This window comes from Saimiri boliviensis, chromosome 8, assembly GCF_048565385.1.
Source record: "Saimiri boliviensis isolate mSaiBol1 chromosome 8, mSaiBol1.pri, whole genome shotgun sequence".
Classification (NCBI taxonomy): domain Eukaryota; kingdom Metazoa; phylum Chordata; class Mammalia; order Primates; family Cebidae; genus Saimiri; species Saimiri boliviensis.
This window is the reverse complement of record NC_133456.1, coordinates 109,147,354-109,171,720: the sequence shown is the minus strand read 5'-3', so window position 1 is coordinate 109,171,720 and position 24,367 is coordinate 109,147,354. Positions and strand designations below refer to the sequence as shown.

The window sequence follows — 24,367 nt, the reverse complement described above, 5'->3', positions numbered from 1 at the left end:
GACAGTGTTTCACCATGTTGGCCAGGCTGGTGTCAAACTCCTGACCTCAAGTGATCCGCCTGTCTTGGCCTCCCAAAGTGCTAAGGTTACAGGCATGAGCTACTGCGCCTGTCCTGGGGTACATGACATGTTTTGATACAAACAGGCCATGCATAATTATCACATCATGTAACATGGGGTATCTGTTCCACTCAAACATTTATCCTTTGTGTTGTAAACGATCCAGTTACACTCTAGTTATTTTTTAAATATACAATTAAGTTGTTGACTATAGTCATCCTGTTGTGCTACCAAATACTGGGCCAACTGAGGAAATTATTCTGTTAAGTACAATCTTGCCCATAACATTGTTTTGAGGCTTAAATTAGTTAATATCTCAGGGTGCCTAGGCTAATGCATAGAGTTGAATGCGGCATAATAAATGTTCTTCAAATTTGAATTAGTCTCCTGTTTCTGGATCCTTTTAGTAAAACGTTACTCTCATGTTAAATATAAGTTATGTGTGTGCATAAACCGACACAAGTAACAAAAAGATTCAATTGCCTTTTCTTCCTCCAAAGGTTTATTCATTGTACTGATGATTCTCCAGATCCGTTTATAGAATATGAGGTAAGAAACTTATTTTCCTTGATAATCGTAGATGAAAAGATGTTGAGAATTGCTATTTATTCTTAAGCAAAAAGAAGTTTCTTAGATTAATTTCTTTGGGAACCTAGAGCCACTGAAATTTTGTCTTTATGAAATATATACATAAGAGGATATATATTACATGTAGAATATACATATATATATATATATATATATATACACACCCAATATATGTATGCAGTACAGACTTGCTACAGGATATACGCGAACACCTTTAATAAAACAAACACTTTATACTCCTCACAGCTGCACCCAGTTGTTTCAACATTATATATAGATCTATCTATCTATATATATTTATTTTATTTTATTTTTTTTTCTTGAGACAGTGTCTCACTCTGTTGCCAGGTTAGAATGTAATGGTGCAATCTCAGATCACTACAACCTCTGCCTCCCGGGTTCAAGTGATTCCCCTGCCTTAGCCTCCCAAGTTGCTGCTACAGGTGCGTGCCACTGTGCCTGGCTAATTTTTGTATTTTAAGAGAGATGGAGTTTCACCATGTTGGCCAGGATGGTCTCGATCTCCTGACCTCGTCATCCACCCACCTCAGCTTCACAAAGTGCTGGGATTACAGGCATGAGCCACCGCGCCCAGCCCCATTTTATCATTTTTTTATATTGGTCACTCACCTTACAAGTAACTTAAAAGAATAAGAGGATAGGCTGTGTGTGGTGTCTCATGCCTCTAATCCCAGCACTTCGGGAGCCTGAGATCAAGAGTTCCAGACCAGCCTGGCCACCATAGTGAAACCTCATCTCTATTGAAAATGCAAACATTAGCCAGGCATGGTAGCGGGTACCTATAATCCCAGCTACTCCAGAGGCTAAGGCTGAAGAATCGCTTGAACCGAGGAGACAGAGGTTGCAGTGTGCCAAGATCTTGCCATTGCACTCCAGCCTGGGCAACAAGAGGGAAACGGTCTCAAAAAAAAAAAAACAAAGAAAAAAGTGTAAGAGGATGGTGAAGAAACAACTTTGTTAGAAATTTCTGAGTTTAAACATATTAAACCTTAATTTTTATTCCATATTTTCCTAGTTTTGAAAATATACACACACACATTCACACACACCTTGATCTGGTTCTTTGTTGCATCTAACTGCTCATCACCTGTCATGAATGAATCTGAAACATAATTTTTTTTTTTTTTTTTTGAGACACAGTTTTACTCTGTTTCCTGGGCTAGAGTGTAGTGGCTTGATCTCAGCTCACCGAAACCTCTGCCTCCCAGGTTAAAGCAATTCTCCTGCCTCAGCCTCCCAAAGTAGCTGGGACTGCAGGCGCACACCACCGTGCCTAGCTAATTTTTGTATTTTTAGTAGAGCTGGGGTTTCACCATGTTGACCAGGATGGTCTCAATCTCTTGACCTCGTGATCCACCCGCCTCAGCCTCCCAAAGTGCTGGGATTACAGGCTTGAGCTACCGCGCCTGGCCTAACTTCCTTTAAATGTAGACTCCATGGTTCAGCTCTCACCCTGGTTCTTCTTCTACTTGCATTGTCAAAATGCAAACTTTCAAAAACTCTGACAGCTCATAATTTGTTGAAAAGAAGATGGCCATCTTTGCTCCATAATTGCATTTTTACATTTACATGAAAATTATGTTTTCATTTTTGGTTTTATAATACCAATTCAAATAAGTGCAGTAATTTTTAAAATATGTCTTTAGTGTCTGTTTGCTTCTAGCTACTTTTGTATATATGTACATGTGTTTTCAAAATTTGTTGACTCACTGCATGAGTAATTTTTAATATGTAGACTGTAGATGTTGACATATGCTTTAGGATTATACTGTGTGCATGGAATGGTTAATTTACTAATTAATTTGCTACTTACCAAGTCACCAAACAATTACTAGATCTTAGAGTGGTTATAGGTGAGATTCTTACATACAACTTGTGAGATTTTTTTTTTCCCTCACTTAATAGCGTAGTGTGAGCATTTTCCCAGCTTATTAAACACTTTTATAACTATATAGTATAGTCATAGCTGTTAATTCACACAACAAACAGATCTGTCTATTAAGGACCTGTCTGTGGTGCTTTCTGCCAGGTACTAGAAAGAGATCATTTCCTTAGCTTTTCTCTGAGGCGCAGTCTTTTTTAAAAAGTCATCGTCAGCTGGGCACTGTGGCTCACGCCTGTAATCCCAGCACTTTGGGAGGCCAAGGTGGGTTTATCACAAGGTCAAGAGATCGAGACCATCAGGGCCAACATGGTGAAACCATGTCTCTACCAAAAATACAAATTAGCTGGGTGTGGTGGTGCGAGCCTTTAGTACCCACTACTCAGAAGGCTGAGGCAGGAGAATTGCTTGAACCCGGGAGGTGGAGGTTGCAATGGACCAAGATAGTGCCACTGAACTCTAGCCTGGGGACAGAGCAAGACTCTGTCTCAAAGAAGAAAAAGAAGAAGATGATGACATTATTTACCTCCAAGATTAATTTACCAGCAGTTTGCTTTTTATTGCCATTTTGGAAAGTTACCATTATCATGTATATAGGATTTAAAACCCAGTTTTAAAAGCATAGGAAAGTGATACCCTTTAAGTAATTCAAATGAAAAAAGTTTTCAGTAGAATCCTGTGTTATCATTTTCTCCTGTCTGTATGTACTTAAAATACACACATGGCTGGGCATGGTGGCTCACGCCTATAATCCCTACACTTTGGGAGGCCAGGGTGGGCGGATCACCTGAGTTCAGGAGTTCGAGACCAGGCTAGCCAACATAGTGAAACCCCATCTCTACTAAAAATACAAAAATTAGCTGGGCGTGGTGATGCACCCCTGTAATCCCGGCTACTCGGGAGGTGCTGGAGGTTGCAGTGAGCTGAAATTGTGCTAGTGCTCTCTGGCCTGAATGATAGAGTGAGACTCCTTCTAAATCAATCAATCAATCAATCAGTCAATCAAGGAAATATAAAGAGCCTACCACCCGATATATATCCTCACTATTAACATTTTAGTCTTTAACTTCCCTTTCTTGAAATACATGTTTGTGGCTGGATGTGGTGGCTCACTCCTGTAATCCCAGCACTTTGGGAGGCCGAGGTGGGCAGATCACCTGAGGTTGTTGGGAAGTTCAATGCCAGCCTGACCAACATGGAGAAATCCTGTCTCTACTAACAATACAAAATTAGCCAGGGGTGGTGGCGCATGCCTATAATCCCAGCTACTCAGGAGGCTGAGGCAGGAGAATCGCTTGAAGCCTGTAGGCAGAGGTTGCAGTGAGCTGAGATCGTGCCATTCAGCCTGGGCAACAAGCGCGAAACTCCATCTTAAAAAAAAAAAAAAAAGGAAATACATGTTTGTGTGTATACACACATTCTCTTTATAAAATACTTTGCATGGCATTTTATAGCTTATTTTTACTTAAAGTGGTATATGCATTTTTCTAGGTCGTTAAATATTTTTATAACATGATCTTTAGTGGCTGCTTACATATTTGCTGCTTCATTTGACAGACATTTCTGAGACACCTGCTGTATGTTACATACTTGCGCTGGGAACACAAAGATAAATAAAATATAGTTTTTTACCCATAGACAATTTACAGTTTGGTAGGCAAGAGAGACCTGTGGTAGATCACCATGGTACGGCATGGTTCTGTACTTAGTATGGAAGGTTATGCCCAAGAATCTCTGGGAACCACGTGGGGGAATACAGAACCCTTGATAGGATTCAAGGAATGGTGCCTAGGGTCACGCAAGTTCCATTTCACAGGTCTTGAAACAGAGTGGTCTGTCCAGGATAAGGGAGGCTGGGGCTGCCAGCCATTTATTATCAGTCAGTGCTGCAGAAGAACAGGACTGGGTGTTGCCAAAGAGCATTATAAACACACAAAAAGAAGCATACATTTTGCCAGCTGTACTATTTCTAAAACTGGAACAATTTAATAGTATATGAGAGTTTATATATATTCAGTAATTATTAATTACAGTAATAAGACCCATTTGTGATTTAGGCCAAGGGTAGACTTTAAAATACTGAGAAAATAATGAGAGAGTTATTTTGGTGATTTATTGTGGCAAACCTCAATAATAATTATATCAGAGTAAGGATTACCTCATGGTACTTAAGGTAGACAACTTTAGAATTACTTTATTTTATTTTATTTTTGAGATGGAGTTTTGCTATGTTGCCCGGGCTGGAGTGCAGTATGGTATAATCTCAGCTCACTGCAACCTCTGCCTCCTAAGTTCAAGCGATTCTCTTGCCTCAGGCCTCCCTAGTAGCTGGGACTACAGGCGCGCACCACCACACTTGGCTAATTTTTTGTATTTTTAGTAGAGGTGGGATTTCACTATGTTGGCCTGGCTGATCTCTAACTCCCAGCCTCAGGAGGTCCGCCCACCTCAGCCTCCCAAAGTGCTGCGATTATAGGTGTGAGCCACCTCGCCCAGCTGGAATTACTTTAGTATTTGCTATTCCTCAAGGGTAGAGAACATATGAATGAACATGGAGCACTGTGGTGTTAAGATGTGACTACATTCTTGGTGATGTGCATGTATGGCACAACTCTCAAAATGGCAGTTACATGACAAGGATGCATTTTGTCATAGAATTTTAGCACAATTTTCTTGTGGTTATTAGAATAATAGATCACAAGGCTGGGCGTGATGGCTCATGCCTGCAATCCCAGCACTTTCGGAGGCCAAGGTGGTTGGATCACCTGAGGTCAGGAGTTCGAGATCAGCCTGGCCAACATGACGAAACCCTGTCTCTACCAGAAACACAAAAAATTAGCCAGGCTTGGTGGCACGTACCTGTAATCCCAGTTTCTTGGGAGACTGAGACAGGAGAATCGTTTGAACCTGGGAGGCCGAGGTTGCAGTGAGTTGAGATCATGCCACTGCACTCCAGCCCGGGCGACTGAGCGAGACTCTGTCTCAAAAAAAAAAAAAAAAGAATAATAGATCACAACTTTATTCCCTACATCTCATGTTAAGAATGTTTTATGGCCGGGCGCGGTGGCTCAAGCCTGTAATCCCAGCACTTTGGGAGGCCAAGGTGGGTGGATCACGAGGTCGAGAGATCGAGACCATCCTGGTCAACATGGTGAAACCCCGTCTCTACTAAAAATACAAAAAACTAGCTGGGCTTGGTGGCGCGTGCCTGTAATCCCAGCTACTTAGGAGGCTGAGGCAGGAGAATTGCCTGAGCCCAGGGGGCGGAGGTTGTGGTGAGCCGAGATCGCGCCATTGCACTCCAGCCTGGGTAACAAGAGCGAAACTCCGTCTAAAAAAAAAAAAAAAAAGAATGTTTTATGATGCCTCTTGTTTTAAAACCATTTGACAATGGCAGTCATTAAGATACAGTATTGACATAAAATTGCCTAGTAGACCTCATCACATTGTTGTGTTACAGTAAATATATTTTCCTTTGTTTACAGCTTGTTCTCCGAAAATGGTGTGAATTGATTCCTGGGGCTGAGTTTCGATGTTTTGTCAAGGAAAACAAGCTTATTGGTGAGTTTTCTTGTTTGTTTTATCCTTCAAAGGCATCTTTAAAAGAAGACAAGCTTTTGTTAGAAGTAAATTTCCAGTAATTAGGACAAGGATGTCAGTCCGTTTTCATCTGAGATGCCACCTTTAACCGATTGATACTGACTCTCTGGAATGCCATGTTGACAGGAAGCCAGAGCCCATATTCAGTTGCCACAGGAAACAGTGTTGTCAGTTAATCATGGCTGCCTGAATTCCAGAGATAAAAATGGTGGTTGTCATGATCCCTGACTTAGGAAATCAGGAACACTCTGTATAGAATTTTTCTAAGCAGTACTTAGCAATAGTCTGCTTATTTTAAGGATCATAAAAAGCCAAGTTTCGGAACCTTTATTTCTATTATTGGGGCACTGTTTATTATTCTAGCAAGAGAAAATATGTGGACAAGTAAGTGTATTCTTCTGAGTCACCCATTTTCTGTCCTCTCAGGTTACTATTTTGTTTGCTATGATTTAATTAATTATTGAAGATAAGTTGTTCTTTATTTTGTTTATACATGTTTTCCATGAAGTAAAATTTATCTTCAGCCTAGAAAAGTGGAATTTGAATAGCATCAAATCAGCACTACTTATTCATTGAAAGTGATGTTGAAATTCATTAACCTCCCTGAAAGAAACTTAGGGTGTTCTAATTTCTTATATTGCTAGATATTCTTGAAGAAGCTGCAGTGTAAATATTCTAAAGGAGGGGTCCTGTTGGCACGATTCAGGATCAGAAGCCCTTACTTCAGAGCAGAGAACTTTACCTAGGACTGCAGCACATTCAGGGAGTTTGTGCACTAGTCCTCTTACAGTGTTTGGAATCATGTCAGCAAGTCACTCAGAAAAACGGAGTGTTTACTCTCCCATGGGTTGAAAGAGCAGGTTGTGAAGGGCAAGTAGCACGTATAAACAAGAAAAGTAGACTGCTTCTGTGCAATATGGGCTGACTATGGTAGACATCTGGTAGAGAATAGTTTATGTTTTCCTAAAGAAAATGGAAGAGAATACCAATTTGCAGAGACCTCTTTGGAAGAAATCAGAGCAGCAGCAGCTGATTATGTGTGCAGGTTTAAAATTGCTGCTTTAATTTTTTACAAAACAAGACTTTTTGTGATTTCGAATTCTTTCCATTGTACTACATGAAAATAACTATTTCCATGGGCTAGGTGCAGTGGCTTATACCTGTAATCCCAACAGTTTGAGAAGCCAGGGCAGGAAGATTGCTCGAGGCCATAAATTCAAGACCGGCCTGTACAACATACTGAGACCTCATTTCTGCAAATAAATAAAACAGTGAGCCAGGCATGTTGACACATGCCTGTAGTCCCAGCTGTTTGGGAGACCGAGATGGGAGGGTCACATGAGCTCAGGAGGTGGAGGTTGCAGTGAGCTATGACTGTGCCACTGCACTCCAGCCTCGGCAACAGAATGAGAACCTGTGTCTTTAAAAAAAAAAAAAGGCCTGGCACAATGGCCCATGCCTGTAATCCCAGCATTCTGGGAGGCCAAGGCGGGTGGGTCACGAAGTCAGGAGTTCAAGACCAGCCTGGCCAAGATGGTGAAACCCTATCTCCACTAAAAATACAAAAAAAAAAAAAATAAATAATAATAATAATAATAGCTGGGCATGGTCGCAGGCGCCTGCAATCTCAGCTACTTGGGAAGCTGAGGCAGGAGAATTGCTTGAACCCAGGCAGCAGAGGTTGCAGTGAGCCGAGATCGCGCCATTGGACTCCAGCCTGGGTGATGGAGTGAGACTCCATCTCAAAAAACAGAAAAACCAAACAGTAAATTCTTCCAGAAGTAAGAAGGCACGGCAGTGTAGAACTTCAGGATTCACCTGTTCATACGAAACTTTACAGCTGGGTCATGTGTACTGCAGTACCCATCAGGGTGATCTTCTCATCTCCTTCAACGGTTCTTTCCTCAAAATGTTTAAATCACATGCTGATGTGTTTGAAAAGAATATTGTGTAATAACAAAATATAAAATATTTTCTTGCCAGGTATTTCTCAGAGAGATTATACACAATACTATGATCATATTTCTAAACAAAAAGAAGATATTTGCAGAGGCATACAAGACTTTTTCAAGAAACACATACAGTATAAATTCTTAGATGAAGACTGTGAGTATTTTTTTACTGATCCAGCAAAATGAAATATGTAATGTTACTGGACCTCATTTACTATGGTGTATATCTTAATAACTAGATTTGAAGTACTGTATTTTAAGCATTTTACTGTATTATTATTTGTTATTTTTGATGGTTTGTATGTTAATTTTTTTTTTTTTTTTTGGGAGACAGTCTCACTCTGTCACCAGGCGCCAGGCTGGAGTACAGTGGCACAATCTTGGCTCACTGCAATCTCTGCCTCCCGGGCTCAGGCAATTCTGCCTCAGCCTCCCGAGTAGCTGGGACTACAGGCACATGCCACCATGCCCAGCTAATTTTTGTATTTTTAGTAGAGATGGGGTTTCACCATGTTGGCCAGGATGGTCTCGATCTCTTGACCTCATGATCCACCCGCCTCGGACTCCGAAAGTGCTGGGATTACAGGCTTGAGCCACCGTGCCTGGCCCATTAATTTTTTTTTTTTTAATTTGGAGACAGAGTCTCACTCTGTCACCCAGCTAGAGTGCAGTGGTGTGATCTCATGCAGCCTTCACCTCCTGGGTTCAAGTGATTCTCCTGCCTCAGCCTCCTGAGTAGCTAAGGCTGCCGGTGCACATCACCACACCTGGCTCATTGTTTGTATTTTTAGTAGAGATGGGGTTTCACTGTGTTGGCCAGACTGGTCTTGAACTATTGGCCTCAAGTGATACAACCCACCTTGGCCTCCCAAGGTGCTGGGATTACGGGTGTGAGCCACCATGCTAGTCATGTTAATTTCATCTTAATTAAAATCTATTTTTACTACTGAGTCAGTTCTCGTTTTAATGTTTGATTAAACATTAAACAGTAATGTTTAATCAAACATCTCTTGTTTTAGATGTTTGATTGTGTATTTCAAAGGGGCTATCTACAGAGAACAAAGTCCATCTACCTTTCTAGCTTCTTTGAATCATCAAAGACAGCACCAGTTACAAAGTAAACATTTGTGGGTTGTTTTTAGGAATTGAAAGTATATTGTGTGAGAGTTTTCATACATCTGAAAATTATATCTGCTATGATTTACATTTTCTCTACTTGCCAAGACTGGGCTCTGTGGCAGATTTGACTTAAAATAAGATGAATCATGCATGCTTCAAGCCTAGTTAGATTTTATGCTATCTAGTATAAACTTTACTCATCATATTCTCCTAGATCAGTGATTGATGATACTTTGCTCAGTGACTCCTTCCTTCCTTCCCATAGAACCAGTTTATAATGGGGAACTGGTTGAGATGATGTTGGTATTTGGTTTGAATTTTTAAATACAGGGGATTATGGTTGGGGAACAGAGAAAAGTAAAGCAAAGTTAGATAAATAAAACATTGCAGGATGGCATTTTATGTTTGAAGTTTGAGATTTAGAAGCATTAAATCCTCAAGATCATTTATGTTCTGCCGTCTTTGATTAAAACATACTTTAATTTTCAAAAGGAGATTTACATCATAAAATATTAGTTTGTTAATAACTGAGTTTTTTTCTCCTTTACAGTTGTGTTCGATATATACAGAGACAGTAGGGTAAGTAAAAACTCTATCTGATACTCTTTAAAATAAGAGCTGTTTTTATAAGCAGGCAGAGCATGCCTTCGTTATGTGTGTGAAGTATCCACTGCTCAAAAAATATTTTGTCTGGGCACAGTAGCTCACACTTGTATTCCCAGCACTTTGGAAGGCCAAAGCAAGGAGATCGTTTGAGCTCAGTAGTTTGAGACGGGCCTGGGCAGCACAGCGTGACCTCATTTCTACTAAAAATAAAAATAAAAAAAATAGCCCAGTCTGGGCACAATGGCTGACACCTGTAATCCCAACACTTTGGGAGACCGAGGCAGGAGGACCACTTGAGGTCAGGAGTTCAAGATCAGCCTGACCAACATAGTGAAATCCGTCTCTACCAAAAATACAAAAAAAAATGAGCCGTACATGGTGGCGGGTGCCTATTATCCCAGCACTCAGGAGGCAGAGGTTACAGTGAGCTGAGATGGTGCCATTGTACTGCAGCCTGGGGGACAAAGTGACACTCCGCCTCAAAAAAAAAAAGTTATCCAGGCCTAGATAGTATGTGCCTGTAGTTCCAGTTATGCAAGAGGCTGAGCTGGGAGGATCACTGAGCCCGGAAGTTCAAGGCTGCAGTGAGCTTTGATTGCACCACTGCTCTCCAGCCTGGGTGACAGACCAAGATACCATCCCCTCCTCAAAATTTTCTCAAACCAACTAAGGTGTTTGAAATTCACCATGATTAAAAATCTCCCTTAAAATATGCCTAACATGAGGGGACAGAATATCTGAAATCGTTGTGTACTGTGATTGAGGAATTCTTTATTCAACAGGTAGGTAAATGGGCACCTTACATCCTGGTTCTCATTTGTGTCGGAGATCAGAGCCTGCTTAAAATAGTTCAGTTTGCACACTTAAATGTGGCCAGGAGTTTGTCACTTGATATTTAAATAATTATTTTTAGTCAACTAAAAGTGACTCACAGTTTGAATTACTTTTATCTTTAGACAAAAGAGGCTTAGAGTAGTTTATTCCTTAAATCTTGGCCAGGCACGGTGGCTCATGCCTGTAATCTCAGCACTTTAGGAGGCTGAGGCAGGCGGATCACCTGAGATCAGGAGTTCGAGACAAGCCTGGCCAACGTGGTAAAACCCCGTCTCTACTAAAAATAAATCAGCCGGGTGTGGTGACCTGCGCCTGTAGTCTCAGCTACTCGGGAGGCTGAGGTAGGAGAATCACTTGAACCCGAAAGTTGGAGGTTGCAGCAAGTTGAGATCATACCACTGCACTCCATCCTAGAGGAAAGAGTGAGACTCTGTCTCAAAAAAATAAAAACAAAAAAACCTTAAAAGTGATTAAAAAAAAAAAATCTTCTGTAAGGAAAAAGTTAAAGTGACTTAGTAAAGCTACTTACTGCTGACTTAATGAAGAATTTCTAGAGCAGAGGTTTCACTGTCTAAGATATATAATCTTCATAAAGAAGTTTAGGTTACTAAATGCTGTTTGGTGATGTGTTTTCCCATGTGTCACCTACACACCAGCAGAATATTTCTCATTTCCCCCTCCATGCTTGGATTAGCCTCATTGTAGTAAGACAGTCATTTGAATCTGAATCACCTTTGGACATCTTTGAATCACTTTTGGACAAAAAGATATGGCTCATATGGTCATGTCCCAGAATAACTGTTAACTGTTCATTTAACTCTGTTGAGTCAAAAAACATCACTATATTTTCGCCTTTTTGTCTTCAGAGATGATGGTGTGCGTTAAGAGTTACGAGAGAGAGGGGCTTTAGGCCTTTGCGGTGGCTCACGCCTATATTCCCAGCACTTTGGGAGGCTGAGGCGGGAGGATGGCTTGAGCCCAGGAGTTTGAGATCAGCCTGAGCTGAACATAGTGAGACCTTACCTCTGCATAAAAATTAGCCAGGTGTAGTGGTTTGTACCTCTAGCCCCAGCTACTGCCTGGAGCTGAGCAGGGAGAATGGCTTGATGCTGGGAGGTTGAGGCTGCAGTGAGCCATGCTCAGACCTATCATGCCTATCAGTGAACAGTAGTAGGTGGTATCTAGCCTCCTGCAGACTACTGCCAGGTGAACAACCCTGTACACGCATCATGTCACACGCTGCAGGTGAATCTACAGGGTGAATTCCTAGAAGTGGGATTGCTGGCTCAAAAGTGAAATGTACTTTGATTTTGACAGATACTGCAGTTGGCCCTCCCTAGATGTTACGCCTGACCAAATCCCTCAGGAGTTCACCACAGTGCCTGCAGGTTTCCTCAGCACTTGCGATTATAATAGAGGGCCACACTTTTCAGGGTTTTTTGGGTTTGATAGACAAGCGATGTTTCAGTATAATTTGTTTTTCTGAGTGAATGAGGATGAAGTTTATCTTTTCACATATTTAAGGTTCTGTAAACCATTGCTTTGTGTCTTTTTCACTTTTTTCTATTGCCTTATTATCCTCAAAATATAGGCACTGTTGAGGTATTCCGGAGATGAGGCCTTTGTCGTTAGTCTTTTGCTGTGAACAAGATCACATATATTGTTTCTTTTCTGGCTTTTGAATTTGAGCCATAATTTTAAAAAATGCCTCCCCATGGATTTTGTCTAGTTCTTTTGTAATTTCTTGGTCTACATTTCAGTATTGGCTCTGTCTGGTGTTTGTTCCTTTGCGTGTTTGGTATTGTTGCAGAATTTCAGAGACTGGTGCGTGTTTGGTATTGTTGCAGAATTTCAGAGACTGAGAGACGGTTGAGGTTACAGAAGGAGTTTAAGGACTCCGGGAAGTTTGCTTATAAAAGAAAAATTTCTGCTTCTCTTTCCTGCATCACTTTTATGTTGATTATTTTTTCCTCCAGTATGTTATATGGATCACCTTAGTCTTTTTGTCTAGCACCAGTATATTATACTGTCCTTCAGACTGATGATGATTTCCCAAGTTCCGTGTGCTTTCATCCCTGTTGCGTTTACAGACTCTCATTCAGGTTGGTTGTTTCTTTTTTGTTTTGTAAGTCAATTTTGGAGTTCATATTTAGTGAGCTGGTTCTTTTGTTTGTGAGAATTCCAAAGATCCTACGTTTTGGCTTTTTCATTTGCTCCTACCATGCTCCGCAAAACTCATTCAGAGAAAGACAGCGTCATCGTCTCCTGCGAGGAGAACTGTCTCCTGGCACTCCTGCCCTCTGGAGTTTGTGTCTAAGTTCTCATTCCCTTCCTGTGGCCGATCTGCTGGGAAACCCTCCCATGCTGTCCCCAGCAGTATAGTTCTGTGCTTTGGGTTTTTCTTGTTTCTGGCCCCTGGGGATTTCCCGGTCTTTCTCATAATCTCAGTGACATATTTAAAGGACTTGTAGCATGAACTTCATCCTGTTTGGAATAGCAGGCCTTGAGAGTTACCATAGCTGGCTGTATTTCTGGAGCCCTCACACACCTCACACGCCAGCCAAAATAACCTGTTCCCACACCAGGCTGTCGTGGTGTGGCCTCTGCGTGTGAGGGTCATTGTTCTTATGCAGTCACTTTTCCTACCAGCACCACCCTCCTCCTCCCAGAGCATTGCTGTTATCCATCAGGTGCCCAGGTCCTTGGGAAGCATTTCCAGCCTTCCCTTGCACAGGTAGGCAGGTGCTCCTGTGTGCTCTCCACCGTCACAGTGCCCCGTTCTGGCCTCTCTTGAAGCAAAATACCCTGCATGTTGCCACTGCTGGATGGTTTTGATTCTGTTTTGGGGAGGTGGAGATACGATTCTGCTCAAGACTGAGGTCTTGGGAGGAATTGATTCTGTGTTACTGACCTTCATACCCCAGTGCCTAACACAGTGTCTGGTCCCTAGAGCTTGATTGGGGTAGGGGGACAGTCAGTTGGTACAAGGACAGTTAGTCCGACTGCTCTTTGCTTGTTGGATTCCTTGAAGCAGAATTAACTTCTCAGGATGTTTGTGCTTGATATGTCACATGAAAAACATGTTATGGCCGGGTGTGGGGGCTCACGCCTGTAATCCCAGCACTTTAGGAAGCTGAGGTGGGCGGATCACCTGAGATCAGGAGTTCAAGACCAGCTTGGCCAACATGGTGAAACCCTTCTCTACAAAAAATACAAAAATTAGTCCAGCGCAGTGGTAGGTGCCTGTAGTCCCAGCTACTTGGGAGAGGGGGGGCAGGAAAATCACTTGAGCTGAGGAGGAAGAGGTTGCAGTGAGCCGAGATTGCACCACCATACTCCAGCTTGGACAACAGAGCAAGACTCTGTTCAAAAATAAAAATAAAATAAAAAAGTTATAGCCATAAAATCCTGATTCTCCTAGTTTATAAAAGCCTGATTACAGCTGTTTTTTTTAATTTGCTTATTTATTTTTTTGTACTAGAAGGTAGCTTCTGAGCTACAGAGTACACTGCCAATTAACAGTGGTGGTTTGTTTTCATTTAAAAATGTGTTTTGAAGCCGGGCGCGGTGGCTCAAGCCTGTAATCCCAGCACTTTGGGAGGCTGAGGCGGGTGGATCACAAGGTCAAGAGATCGAGACCATCCTGGTCAACATGGTGAAACCCCGTCTCTACTAAAGATACAAAAAATTAGCTGGGCATGGTGGCACGTGCTTGTAATCCCAGCTACTCAGGAGGCTGAGGCAGGAGAATTGCCTGAGCCCGGGAGGCGGAGATTGCGGTGAGCCGAGATCGCGCCATTGCACTCCAGCCTGGGTAACGAGAGCGAAACTCCGTCTCAAAAAAAAAAAAAAATGTGTTTTGGGCTGGGCACAGTGGCTTATGCCTGTAATCCCAGCACTTTGGGAGGCTGAGGCAGGCGGATCACCTGAGTTCAAAAGTTGGAGACCAGCCTAACCAACATGGTGACACCCTGTCTCTACCAAAAACAGAAAATTAGCCATACGTGGTGGTGTATGCCTATAGTGCCAGCTACTTGGGAGGCGGAGGCAGGAGAATTGCTTGAATTCAGGAGGCAGAGGTTGCAGTGTGCCCAGATTGTGCCACTGAACTCAAGCCTGGGCAACAAGAGCGAAACTCTTGTCTCAAAAAAAAAAGGAAAAAATGTGTTTCGGTTTTTTGCATTGTGGCATATTTCTGTACTAAAGATGTAACCATTTTAAAAAGTAATGAGATGGTTTTATTGATTATAAAAAGTCAAGTAGAAAGGGTTTGGAGTTTAGAAAATGTCCATTTTGTTATCATGGCATATACTGAAGACATCTTAGCAGTGTTCTTCAAAATAAAGCTGACATCATTACCAAGAAGTACATTGATGGCTGATGGTGTCTCCTGTAGTTCCAGGAATGAAGAAGTGGGTGCCGTATGGGGGTGAGGAAGCAACTCAGGCGGCAAGAGAGATTTGCGGGGTGTCTCCTGCGGCTTGTATACAGTGAGGAACTTACCTAAATGGGGTGTGGTGAACACATCCTGCATTGGGCCTCTGCCACTTCCTAGAGGTTTCTGGTATTTGAAGCAAGTCCTAATAAGATGTTTCATCTTTCTTTTTTTTTTTTTGGAGATGGAGTCTCACTCTGTCACCCAGGCTGGAGTGCGGTGGCATAGTCTTAGCTCACTGCAACCTCCACCTCCCAGGTTCAAGTGATTCTCCTGCCTCAGCCTCCTGAGTAGCTGAGACTGCAGGGGTGAGCCACTACACCTGGCTAAGTTTTGTATTTTTAGTAGAGACCGGGTTTCACTATGTTGGCCAGGCTAGTCTCAAACTCCTGACCTCATGATCCTCCTGCCTTAGCTTCCCAAAGTGCTGGGATTACAGATGTGAGCCCCCGTGCCTGGTCAGTGTTTGATCTTTCTGAAGATTTTGCCCTCACTCAGCTGAGAAACTGTGCCGATATGAGGCATGCTTGGAATTTCACGCACACACACCCGCTCAGGACATGACGGCAACACATTTATAGAAAAAACAGGCCGGGCGCGGTGGCTCAAGCCTGTAATCCCAGCACTTTGGGAGGCCAAGGTGAGTGGATCATGAGGTCAAGAGATCGAGACCATCCTAGTCAACAAGGTGAAACCCCGTCTCTACTAAAAATACAAAAAGTTAGCTGGGCATGGTGGCGCGTGCCTGTAATCCCACCTACTCAGGAGGCTGAGGCAGGAGAATTGCCTGAGCCCAGGAGGCGGAGGTTGCGGTGAGCTGAGATCGCGCCACTGCACTCCAGCCTGGGTAACAAGAGCGAAACTCCGTCTCAAAAAAAAAAAGAAAAAACAAATTCATTGTTAACCAAACGGCACAAATACACAAATGTTTCAGTGAGAAAAGTCAAAAGGAGCGAAGATAAAACTTTTCAAGGAAATACCTGTCCACTTCGTGGCAATAGGTGTTCATTACCAGACGCTGTGGCTGTCATTCCTGGCGCTGTGGCCCATGTACCCCCACTCTCTGTGTGTCAGCGCTGTGCCATTTTCTGCTCAGAGGCCCCAGCCCTACCTCAGTGCAGTGACCCCAGCTCAGAGGTGACCCTTCCCTGAGGTGAGTCACCGGATCGCCCACTGTGGTTTGAGAACAGGGTGAGGTAGACATTTCTTTCAGAGGTTGGCGTTTTTTTTTTTTTAACCTCTCCTTTGTATGCCATCAAGCTCTGTTGTGCAGACTGAACACCTGGTACATTCACAGAGAAAGAAAACAGCATCTTCGGGCTGGGCACAGTGGCTCACTCAGAGGCCAAGGCAGAAGGATCATTTGAGGTTAGGAGTTTGAAACCCAGCCTGGCCAACATGGCGAGACCTTGTGTCTACTAAAAATACAAACATTAGACAAGCATACCGATGTATGCCTGTAATCCCAGCTACTCGGGAGGCTGAGGCAGGAGAAACACTTGAAGCAGGAGGCGGAGGTTGCATTGGGCCCAGATTGCATCACTGTACCCCAGCCTGGGCAACAGAGTGAGATTGTGAAAGAAAGAGAGAAAGAGGGAGAAACAGAGGGAGGGAGGGAGAGAGAGAAGGAGGGAGGAAGGAGAAGGAAGGAAGGAAGAAAGGAAGGAAGGGGGAGAAGAAGGGGGGGAGGGAGAAAATTAAAAAGCATCTTCTACTTGGGTATGTTTAAAAAAAAATCTGCCCTTGGCCGCAGCCTTTCCCGAGTCAGGAGCACTGTTCTCTGGAGCCACAGACACTGCGTGACTCTGTCTGGCTCCCCCGAATACAGCACTGAAGGCTCCGGGGAAAGCACTCTGGTCAGACCACAGCCGCTGAGTCTTTGGGTGACAGTTCCCTTTCCTGCTGGAATTTTTTTTTTGAGACAGGGTCTTGCTTTGTCACCCATGCTGGAATGCAGTGTTGTGAACTCGGCTCACAGCAGCCTTGACCTCCTGGGCTCAAGCGATCCTCCTACCTCAGCCCCCCAAGTAGCTGGGACTGCAGGTGTGTGCCACTGCATTCAGCTAATTTTTGAAATTTTTTTTGCAGAGACAGTTTCACCACATTGCCCAGGCTGGTCTTGAACTCCTAAACTCAAGTGATCTGTCCACCTCAGCCTCTCAAAGTGCTGGGATTATAGGCGTGAGCCACCACATTGGATTTAAAGTTCCAGTGTGGCTTGAGGCTGGAGTTGTAAGGTATTTCTTAGGCAGAGCTTTTGTGGGTCCCTTCTTTCTACATTCACAGGGACCCTCCCTTAGATCTCTGTCTACTCTGTTCAGACAGGTGGGCTTTTCTCAGATGGGACTTAGAGGAATAATCTTTTGAAATAAGTCTTAAGATTTTTAAGATTAGAATAATATGAAGACTCTCTGGCCGGGTGACTTGATTCATGTCTGTAATCCCAGCACTTTGGGAGGCTGAGGTGAGAGGATCGCTTGAACCCAGGAATTCGAGACCAGCCTGGGTATGAGATCCTGTCTCTAAAAAAATACAAAAATTAGCTGCATGTAGTGGCACATGCCTGTAGTCCCAGCTACTCAGGAGGCTGAGGTAGGAGGATTCTTTGAGCCCAGGAGGTGCAGGTTGCAGACCGTGGTCACACCACTGCACTACAGCCTGGGCAACAGCAAGAGTCCCTGTCTTAGGATAAAAAAGTATTTCTTTCTAAGAAGACAGTACAGACTGTATTTGTTTTCGTTTTTTCTCTGTGTGTTCCAGGGGAAGGTGTGGCTAATTGATTTTAATCCATTTGGTGAAGTCACAGATTCACTGCTGTTCACCTGGGAAGAACTGACCTCTGAGAACAACTTAAACGGTGATTTTAGCGAAGCAGATGCTCAAGGGCAGGTAAGGCGTTTTTAAGACAGAACGTAAACCTTTCCAGTCTGCTGACTGCTTGCTCTTCAGACGCATAGGTAGGCGGCCAGGACCCTTGGGATGTGCAGCGTGTAACACAGCTTGACTGATAGCTCACCTGCCCCTGATGGCGGTCAAAGAAGGGTGTGCCACTTCACTTTATATACAGAAGTAAGGATCGTCTGATCACTTCTTTTAGTTCTTTTTCTGAGCTGCTTCTGTTAACACCCACTGGAGGCATCTTGGTCCGAGATCAGTGCATGCGTCTGTTCCTTCTGACCGCAGCCCCAGCTGCTGAGGCTGATGGAGAACAGGGCCACACGTGCGCAGCCGCGGTTCCTGTCAGCCTCCTCCTCCACGTCCGCAGTGCCTGGTTCATGCCTTCACACTCCTCACATCTCCCACCTTCCGTCCTTCCTCCCTTCCTTCCTGCAGATGATTTAACTTCCTCTTTCCAGGAAAAGGGAACCCACTGATGAGAATTCCCTCAGCTGATTTCTCATCACACCTACAAGCTTATCTGGTCTTCCTCAGTCTGATCTCTCCCCCAGGACACTGTGTCCTCTTTTCTCATCCCTCCCCCCAGGATACTGTGTCCCCCTCTCTCATCTCCCCCCAGGATTCTGTGTCCCCCTCTCTGTCCAGATGGCCTCTGCTCTGTTTCCAAACTCTTCCTCTGTACCAACTTCTGTCCATCCAGATTTAGTCATATTCAGATCTCGCCCATCTGAAAAACAAAACAGTGTTCAACCTGGGGTTTCTTCACCCGCCGCTCTCTCCTTTCTTCTCAGTTTCACAGCCAAACTTTCTTTAAACAACTTTGTAGAGCTGTTTTCTGCCTATTAACGTTACGTGCTCGTTCTTAAAGAAAATTATAAAATCATCTATGACTCTACCACCTTGAGAACCACTGTTTATATTTTGATATATAACATGCATTTAAATACATACATAGAGCTTTGTAAATAAATGAGATCGTGCTACATATGCAGTTATGTGTCCTGAGATTTTCATGTACTCTTCTCTTGTGAGGATTTTGTATCTTTTAAAAAATAATTTTGGGCCAGATGTAGTGACTCACGCCTGTAATCTCAGCACTTTTGGAGGCAGAGGTGGGCAGATCACCTGAGCTCAGAAGTTCGAGACCAGCCTGGCCAACATGGCGAAACCTCATTTCTACTAAAAATACAAAAAATTAGCCGGGCATGGTGGCAGGCACCTGTAATCCCAGCTACTTGGGAGGCTGAGGCAGCCTGAATTCTCCTGAATTGCATGAATCCGGAGGCAGATGTTGCAGCAGTGAGCCAAGATCGGCCTGGGTGACAGAGCAAGACTCCATCTCAAAAAAAAAAAAAAAATTTTTTTTGGCAGCTAGGTGAGGTGGTTCATGCCTGTAATCCCAGCACTTTGGGAAGCCAAGGCGGGTGGATAATTTGAGGCCAGGAGTTCAAGACTAGCTTGCCCAACATAATGAAACCTCCATCTCTACTAAAAATACAAAAGTTAGTTGGACATGGTGGCACACACCTGTAGTCCCAGCTACTTGGGAAGCTGAGGTGGGAGAATCACGTAAACCCAGGAGGCAGAGGTTGCAGTGAGCAACAGAAATCTGGGAAACAGATCACGCCACTGTACTCCAGCCTGAGAACAGAGGAGAATTTGTCTTAAAATAAAAGAAGATAATTTTGGCTGAGTGCAGCAGCCCACTGAGCCTGTAAGCTCAATACTTTCGGAGGCCGAGGCGGAGGAGTGCTTCAGCTCAGATGTTTGAGTCCAGCCTGGGCAACATAGTGAGACCCTGTGTGTACTACAAAGCAAACAAATCAGCCGGGCGTGGTGGCGTGTGCCTACAGTTCTGGGAGGCTGAAGCGTGAGGTTCACCTGAGCCCAGGAGGTCGAGGCTACAGTGAGCCACTGTGCTCTAGGTGGGATTACAGACAGGAGCCACTGTGCCTGGCCCATTTTAACTTTAGAATGTTCCTTTCTCCTTACTATGCACAGAAGGAAACATGAAGTTGAAATTGTTCTGCTAGGTTCTTTTTTAGTTCAGAGAATAGGCCTAAAAATAAAGCACTGACATTCTTTCTCCTTTTTCTTCTTTGTACAGGATTCCCCAGCTTTCCGTTGCACAAACAGTGAAGTGACAGTCCAGCCCAGCCCCTATTTGAGTTACCGGCTGCCCAAGGACTTTGTAGACCTCTCTACCGGGGAGGACGCTTACAAACTAATAGACTTCTTGAAGCTGGTAAAGTCTGTGTGCATTTAGTGTGCTGGCCATCTTTTCAAATGGACCTTCAGATTGGCTTTTATGATATTTCATTGAATCCTGTATCACCTAGACTTTGTTGGTTATGAATGGAACCGAGTTACTGAGTTAGATCATTTTCTGATTAAATGTGAAATAGGAGCTGAAGGCATAATTTATTGATTACAATGACAGAACGTGTTTTTGGGCAGTATGTGCCTTTTGAACTTTCTTCAGAATACTTGTAACTTTGAAGAAAGTGTATATGTTGCCAGGCGCCGTGGCTCACGCCTGTAATCCTAGCACTTTGGGAGGCTGAGGCGGGCAGATCACTTGAGGTCAGGAGTTTGAGACCAGCCTGGCAAATGTGGCAAAACCTCATCTCTACTAAAAATGCAAAAATTAGCTGAGTATGATGGCAGGTGCCTATAATCCCAGCTACTCAGGAGGCTGAGTCAGGAGAATTGCTTGAACTCAGGAGGCAGAGGTTCACGATCTCAGTGAGCTGAGATCGTGCCATTATACTCTAGCCTGGGCAACAAAAGTGAGATTCCATCTCAAAAAAAAAAAAAAAGAAAATCACGAGTTCAAGAGATCGAGACCATCCTGGTCAACATGGTGAAACCCCGTCTCTACCAAAAATACAAAAAAATTAGCTGGGCATGGTGGCGCGTGCCTGTAATCCCAGCTACTCAGGAGGCTGAGACAGGAGAATTGCCTGAACCCAGGAGGCGGAGGTTGCGGTGAGCCAGGATTGCGCCATTGCACTCCAGCCTGGGTAACAAGAGCGAAACTCCGTCTCAAAAAGAAAAAAAAAAAAGAAAGTGTGTATATTGTTAGTGGGCTTCAAGGAGACCAAGCCTCTGCTCTGGTGGTGATTTTACTCTAGGGAATGTGAGTATTTATATTTCTGAGTGGATTTCTGTGTAGGAGTTTTTGTATGTACAGAAGAAAGAGAAGAAAATATTCAAATACCTGAGGATAATTTGCTCAGGAATCAAAGTGATAAAACTAGTTTAATGAATTAGTTAAAGCATGGTTTTCCATGACAGTTTTTAATCACCTTCATTGCCATCCATTGCCAGGACCTCTAGAAAATTACACCTGCTGACAGAAAACGTGATCTTGGCTGAGCAGACATCCAAGGAGCATGTGCTGTTTTAACTGCCTCTTGGTTTTTTTGACAGAAGAGAAATCAGCAAGAGGATGACTGATGAGCGTGCTGGAGCTGGAGAAGAGGAACCCCCACTGCTCTGGGAGCTGCTCATCAGCCACAGCTTCCTGCTAACCCTGATGCTGGGTGGGGCGGCCAGTGTGGACATCAGCCGGTTTTTATATTCATGTACATTCACCTGGGGGAAACAACGGAGGGACTTTGCTACTTGTAAAAATAACATAATAAATAGATCTTAAACATAGGAAACCAAACTGTTCTGATAATAAAATACTTTCTATGAAATACATTGCTCTTCCACCCAGTCTTCATTTATTTTTAATTTATTATTTTTTTTTTGAGATGGGGTCTTGCTGTTGCCAGGCTGGAGAGCTCACTACAACCTCCGCCTCCTGGGTTCAAGCAGTTCCCCTGCCTCAGCCTCCCAAGTAGCTGGGACTACAGGCACGTGCCACCATACCCAGCTAATTTTTTGTATTTTAGTAGAGATGGGGGTTTCATCATGTTGGCCAGGATGGTCTCCATCTCCTGACCTCGTGATCCGCCCACCTTAGCCTCCCAAAGTGGTGCGATTACAGGCTGAGCCACAGCACCTGGCCTTAATTTTTATTTTTTGATACAGAGTCTCGCTGTGTCGCCCTGGCTGGAGTGCATTTCGGCTCACTGCAACCTCTGCCTCCTGGTTCATGCGAGTCTCCTGCCTCAGCCTCGTAAGTAGCTGGGATTACAGGTACACGCTACCACACCAGCTGATTTTTGTATTTTTAGTAGACACAGGGTGTTTCTTTCACCTGTTGGCCAGGTTAGTCTCCCAACTCCTGATCCTCAAGTGATCCTCCCACCTTGGCCTCCCAAAGTGCTGGGATTACAGGTGTGCAACCACCACGCCCAGCCTATTTTGTTTATATAGTGACAGTCTTGTTCTGTTGCCTAGCCTAGGCTGGAGTGCAGTGGCACAATCACAGCTCACTGCAGCCTCAATCTCCTCGGCTCAGGCAATCCTGCCTCAGCTTCCCAAGTAACTGGGACTACAGGTGCACACCACCACACCCAGCTGATTTTTTTTTTTTCTTATAGAGCTGGGGTTTTGCCATGTGGCCTTTTTAAAAGATCACCATTTTTTTTTTTTTTTTTTTTTTTGAGACGGAGTTTCGCTCTTGTTACCCAGGCTGGAGTGCAATGGCGCGATCTCGGCTCACCGCAACCTCCGCCTCCTGGGTTCAGGCAATTCTCCTGCCTCAGCCTCCTGAGTAGCTGGGATTACAGGCACGCGCCACCATGCCCAGCTAATTTTTTGTATTTTTAGTAGAGACGGGGTTTCACCATGTTGACCAGGATGGTCTCGATCTCTCGACCTCGTGATCCACCCGCCTCGGCCTCCCAAAGTGCTGGGATTACAGGCTTGAGCCACCGCGCCCGGCAAGATCACCATTTTTAAGTGATGATGGTATCAGTTGTGCCTAATTTACTGAGGCTTTATGATGTACCAGACATTCTACTAAGAGCTGTTTCTGTATTAGTTGACATCACCAAGCAATTTGAAGGATACGGACGTCACGGTTTCCGAGGGTACCTGCCTGGTGTGGTGTACAGTGGAAATCTTCATCCTCAATGCTTGATCTTTGTATTCAGTATATCAGATGCCCTTACTTTTTTTTTTTTTTCTTTGGTAGAGACGGGGTTTCCCTATGTGGCCCAGGCTGAGCTCACACTTCTGGCCTTAAGCAATCCTCCTGCCTCAGCCTTCCAAAGTGCTAGGATTACAGGTGTGAGCCACCACGCCCAGCCTCAGATGCCATTTCTGAGGCCAGTTGTTTGACGTACAAGTTCTTCAAAAATACTTTTCATTTTTTTAAACTGCTCGTAGGTGCCTACTGACCTGTGGTGGATTTAGTACCAAGGGTTGATTTTAAGTTTAGCTCTGGAAGCTGGCTTTGTCAAGATGGCACCTATCTTTTCTATCTTGGTAAACCAAGATAAAGGAAATATGAATATATTTGATGCCAATTGAAAATATTTAGACTGGGCTGAGTGCGTTGGCTCACACCTGTAATCCCAGCACTTTGGGAGCCCGAGGTGGGTGAATCACCTGAGGTCGGGAGTTTGAGACCAGCCTGGTCAACATGGTGAAACTCTGTCTCTATTAAAAATACAAAAATTAGCCGGGCGTGGTGGCACATGCCTGTAATCCCAGCACTTTGGAAGGCTGAGGTGGGTAGATCACTTGAGGTCAGGAGTTCAAGACCAGCCTGACCAATATGGTGAAACCCTGTCTCTACTAAAAATACAAAAAAAAAAATTAGCTGGGCATTGTATTGTATGCCTGTAATCCCAGCTACTCAGGAGGCTGAGGGCAGGAGAATTGCTTGAACCTGGGAAGCGGAGGTTGCAGTGAGCTGAGATCATTCCACTGTACTCCAGCCTGGGCAACAGAGTGAGATTCTATCCCCCACTGCAAAAAAAGAAAAGAATATACTCAGACTATATAAAATGAAAAGACCCAAGCCAAATTTGGCAGATAGTTCATAAACTGCACAGTTCTCTTCACATTTTTGCATACATTTTCCTGAGAAAACTGGACTTCAACTCTCTACTTCCTAAAACGTGATTTTTGTAATGTTCACTTAGTGTATTTTAGTTGATTTTCCTGGTGTTAAATGTAGTATAATATGCAGGGAATTTCTCCGAAAGCCCAATATCATTTATGCCTGCCTAAAGATTAGTTTTGTTTTGAGATGAAGTCAACTCTGTCTCCCAGGCTGGAGTGCAGTGGCACTATTGTGGTTCACTACAACCTCCGCCTCGTGGGTTCAAGCAATTTTCCTGCCTTAGCCTCCTGAATAGCTGAGATTACAGGTATGCACCACCACACCCAGCTAATTTTTGTGATTTTAGTAGAGATGGGGTTTCACTATATTGGTCAGGCTGTTCTCAAACTCCTAGCCTCAAGCCC

General features: G+C 43.9%; 1 protein-coding gene across 2 annotated transcripts in view; it reads left to right on the top strand.

The window, feature by feature from the left end:
• CDC123 (cell division cycle 123) overlaps positions 1 to 21,703 on the top strand; it is a 44,736-nt gene extending 23,033 nt beyond the window's left edge. For both annotated transcript variants that reach the window (XM_039479006.2, XM_039479003.2), the window contains 7 exons: positions 561 to 609; positions 6,037 to 6,112; positions 8,135 to 8,257; positions 9,773 to 9,801; positions 17,858 to 17,986; positions 20,103 to 20,240; positions 21,428 to 21,703. In XM_039479006.2, coding sequence (XP_039334940.1) covers positions 561 to 609; positions 6,037 to 6,112; positions 8,135 to 8,257; positions 9,773 to 9,801; positions 17,858 to 17,986; positions 20,103 to 20,240; positions 21,428 to 21,454 — 571 coding nt within the window. In that variant the 3' untranslated portion in view covers positions 21,455 to 21,703. The remainder of the gene's footprint in view (positions 1 to 560; positions 610 to 6,036; positions 6,113 to 8,134; positions 8,258 to 9,772; positions 9,802 to 17,857; positions 17,987 to 20,102; positions 20,241 to 21,427) is intronic.
• The last annotated feature ends 2,664 nt before the right edge of the window (positions 21,704 to 24,367 follow it).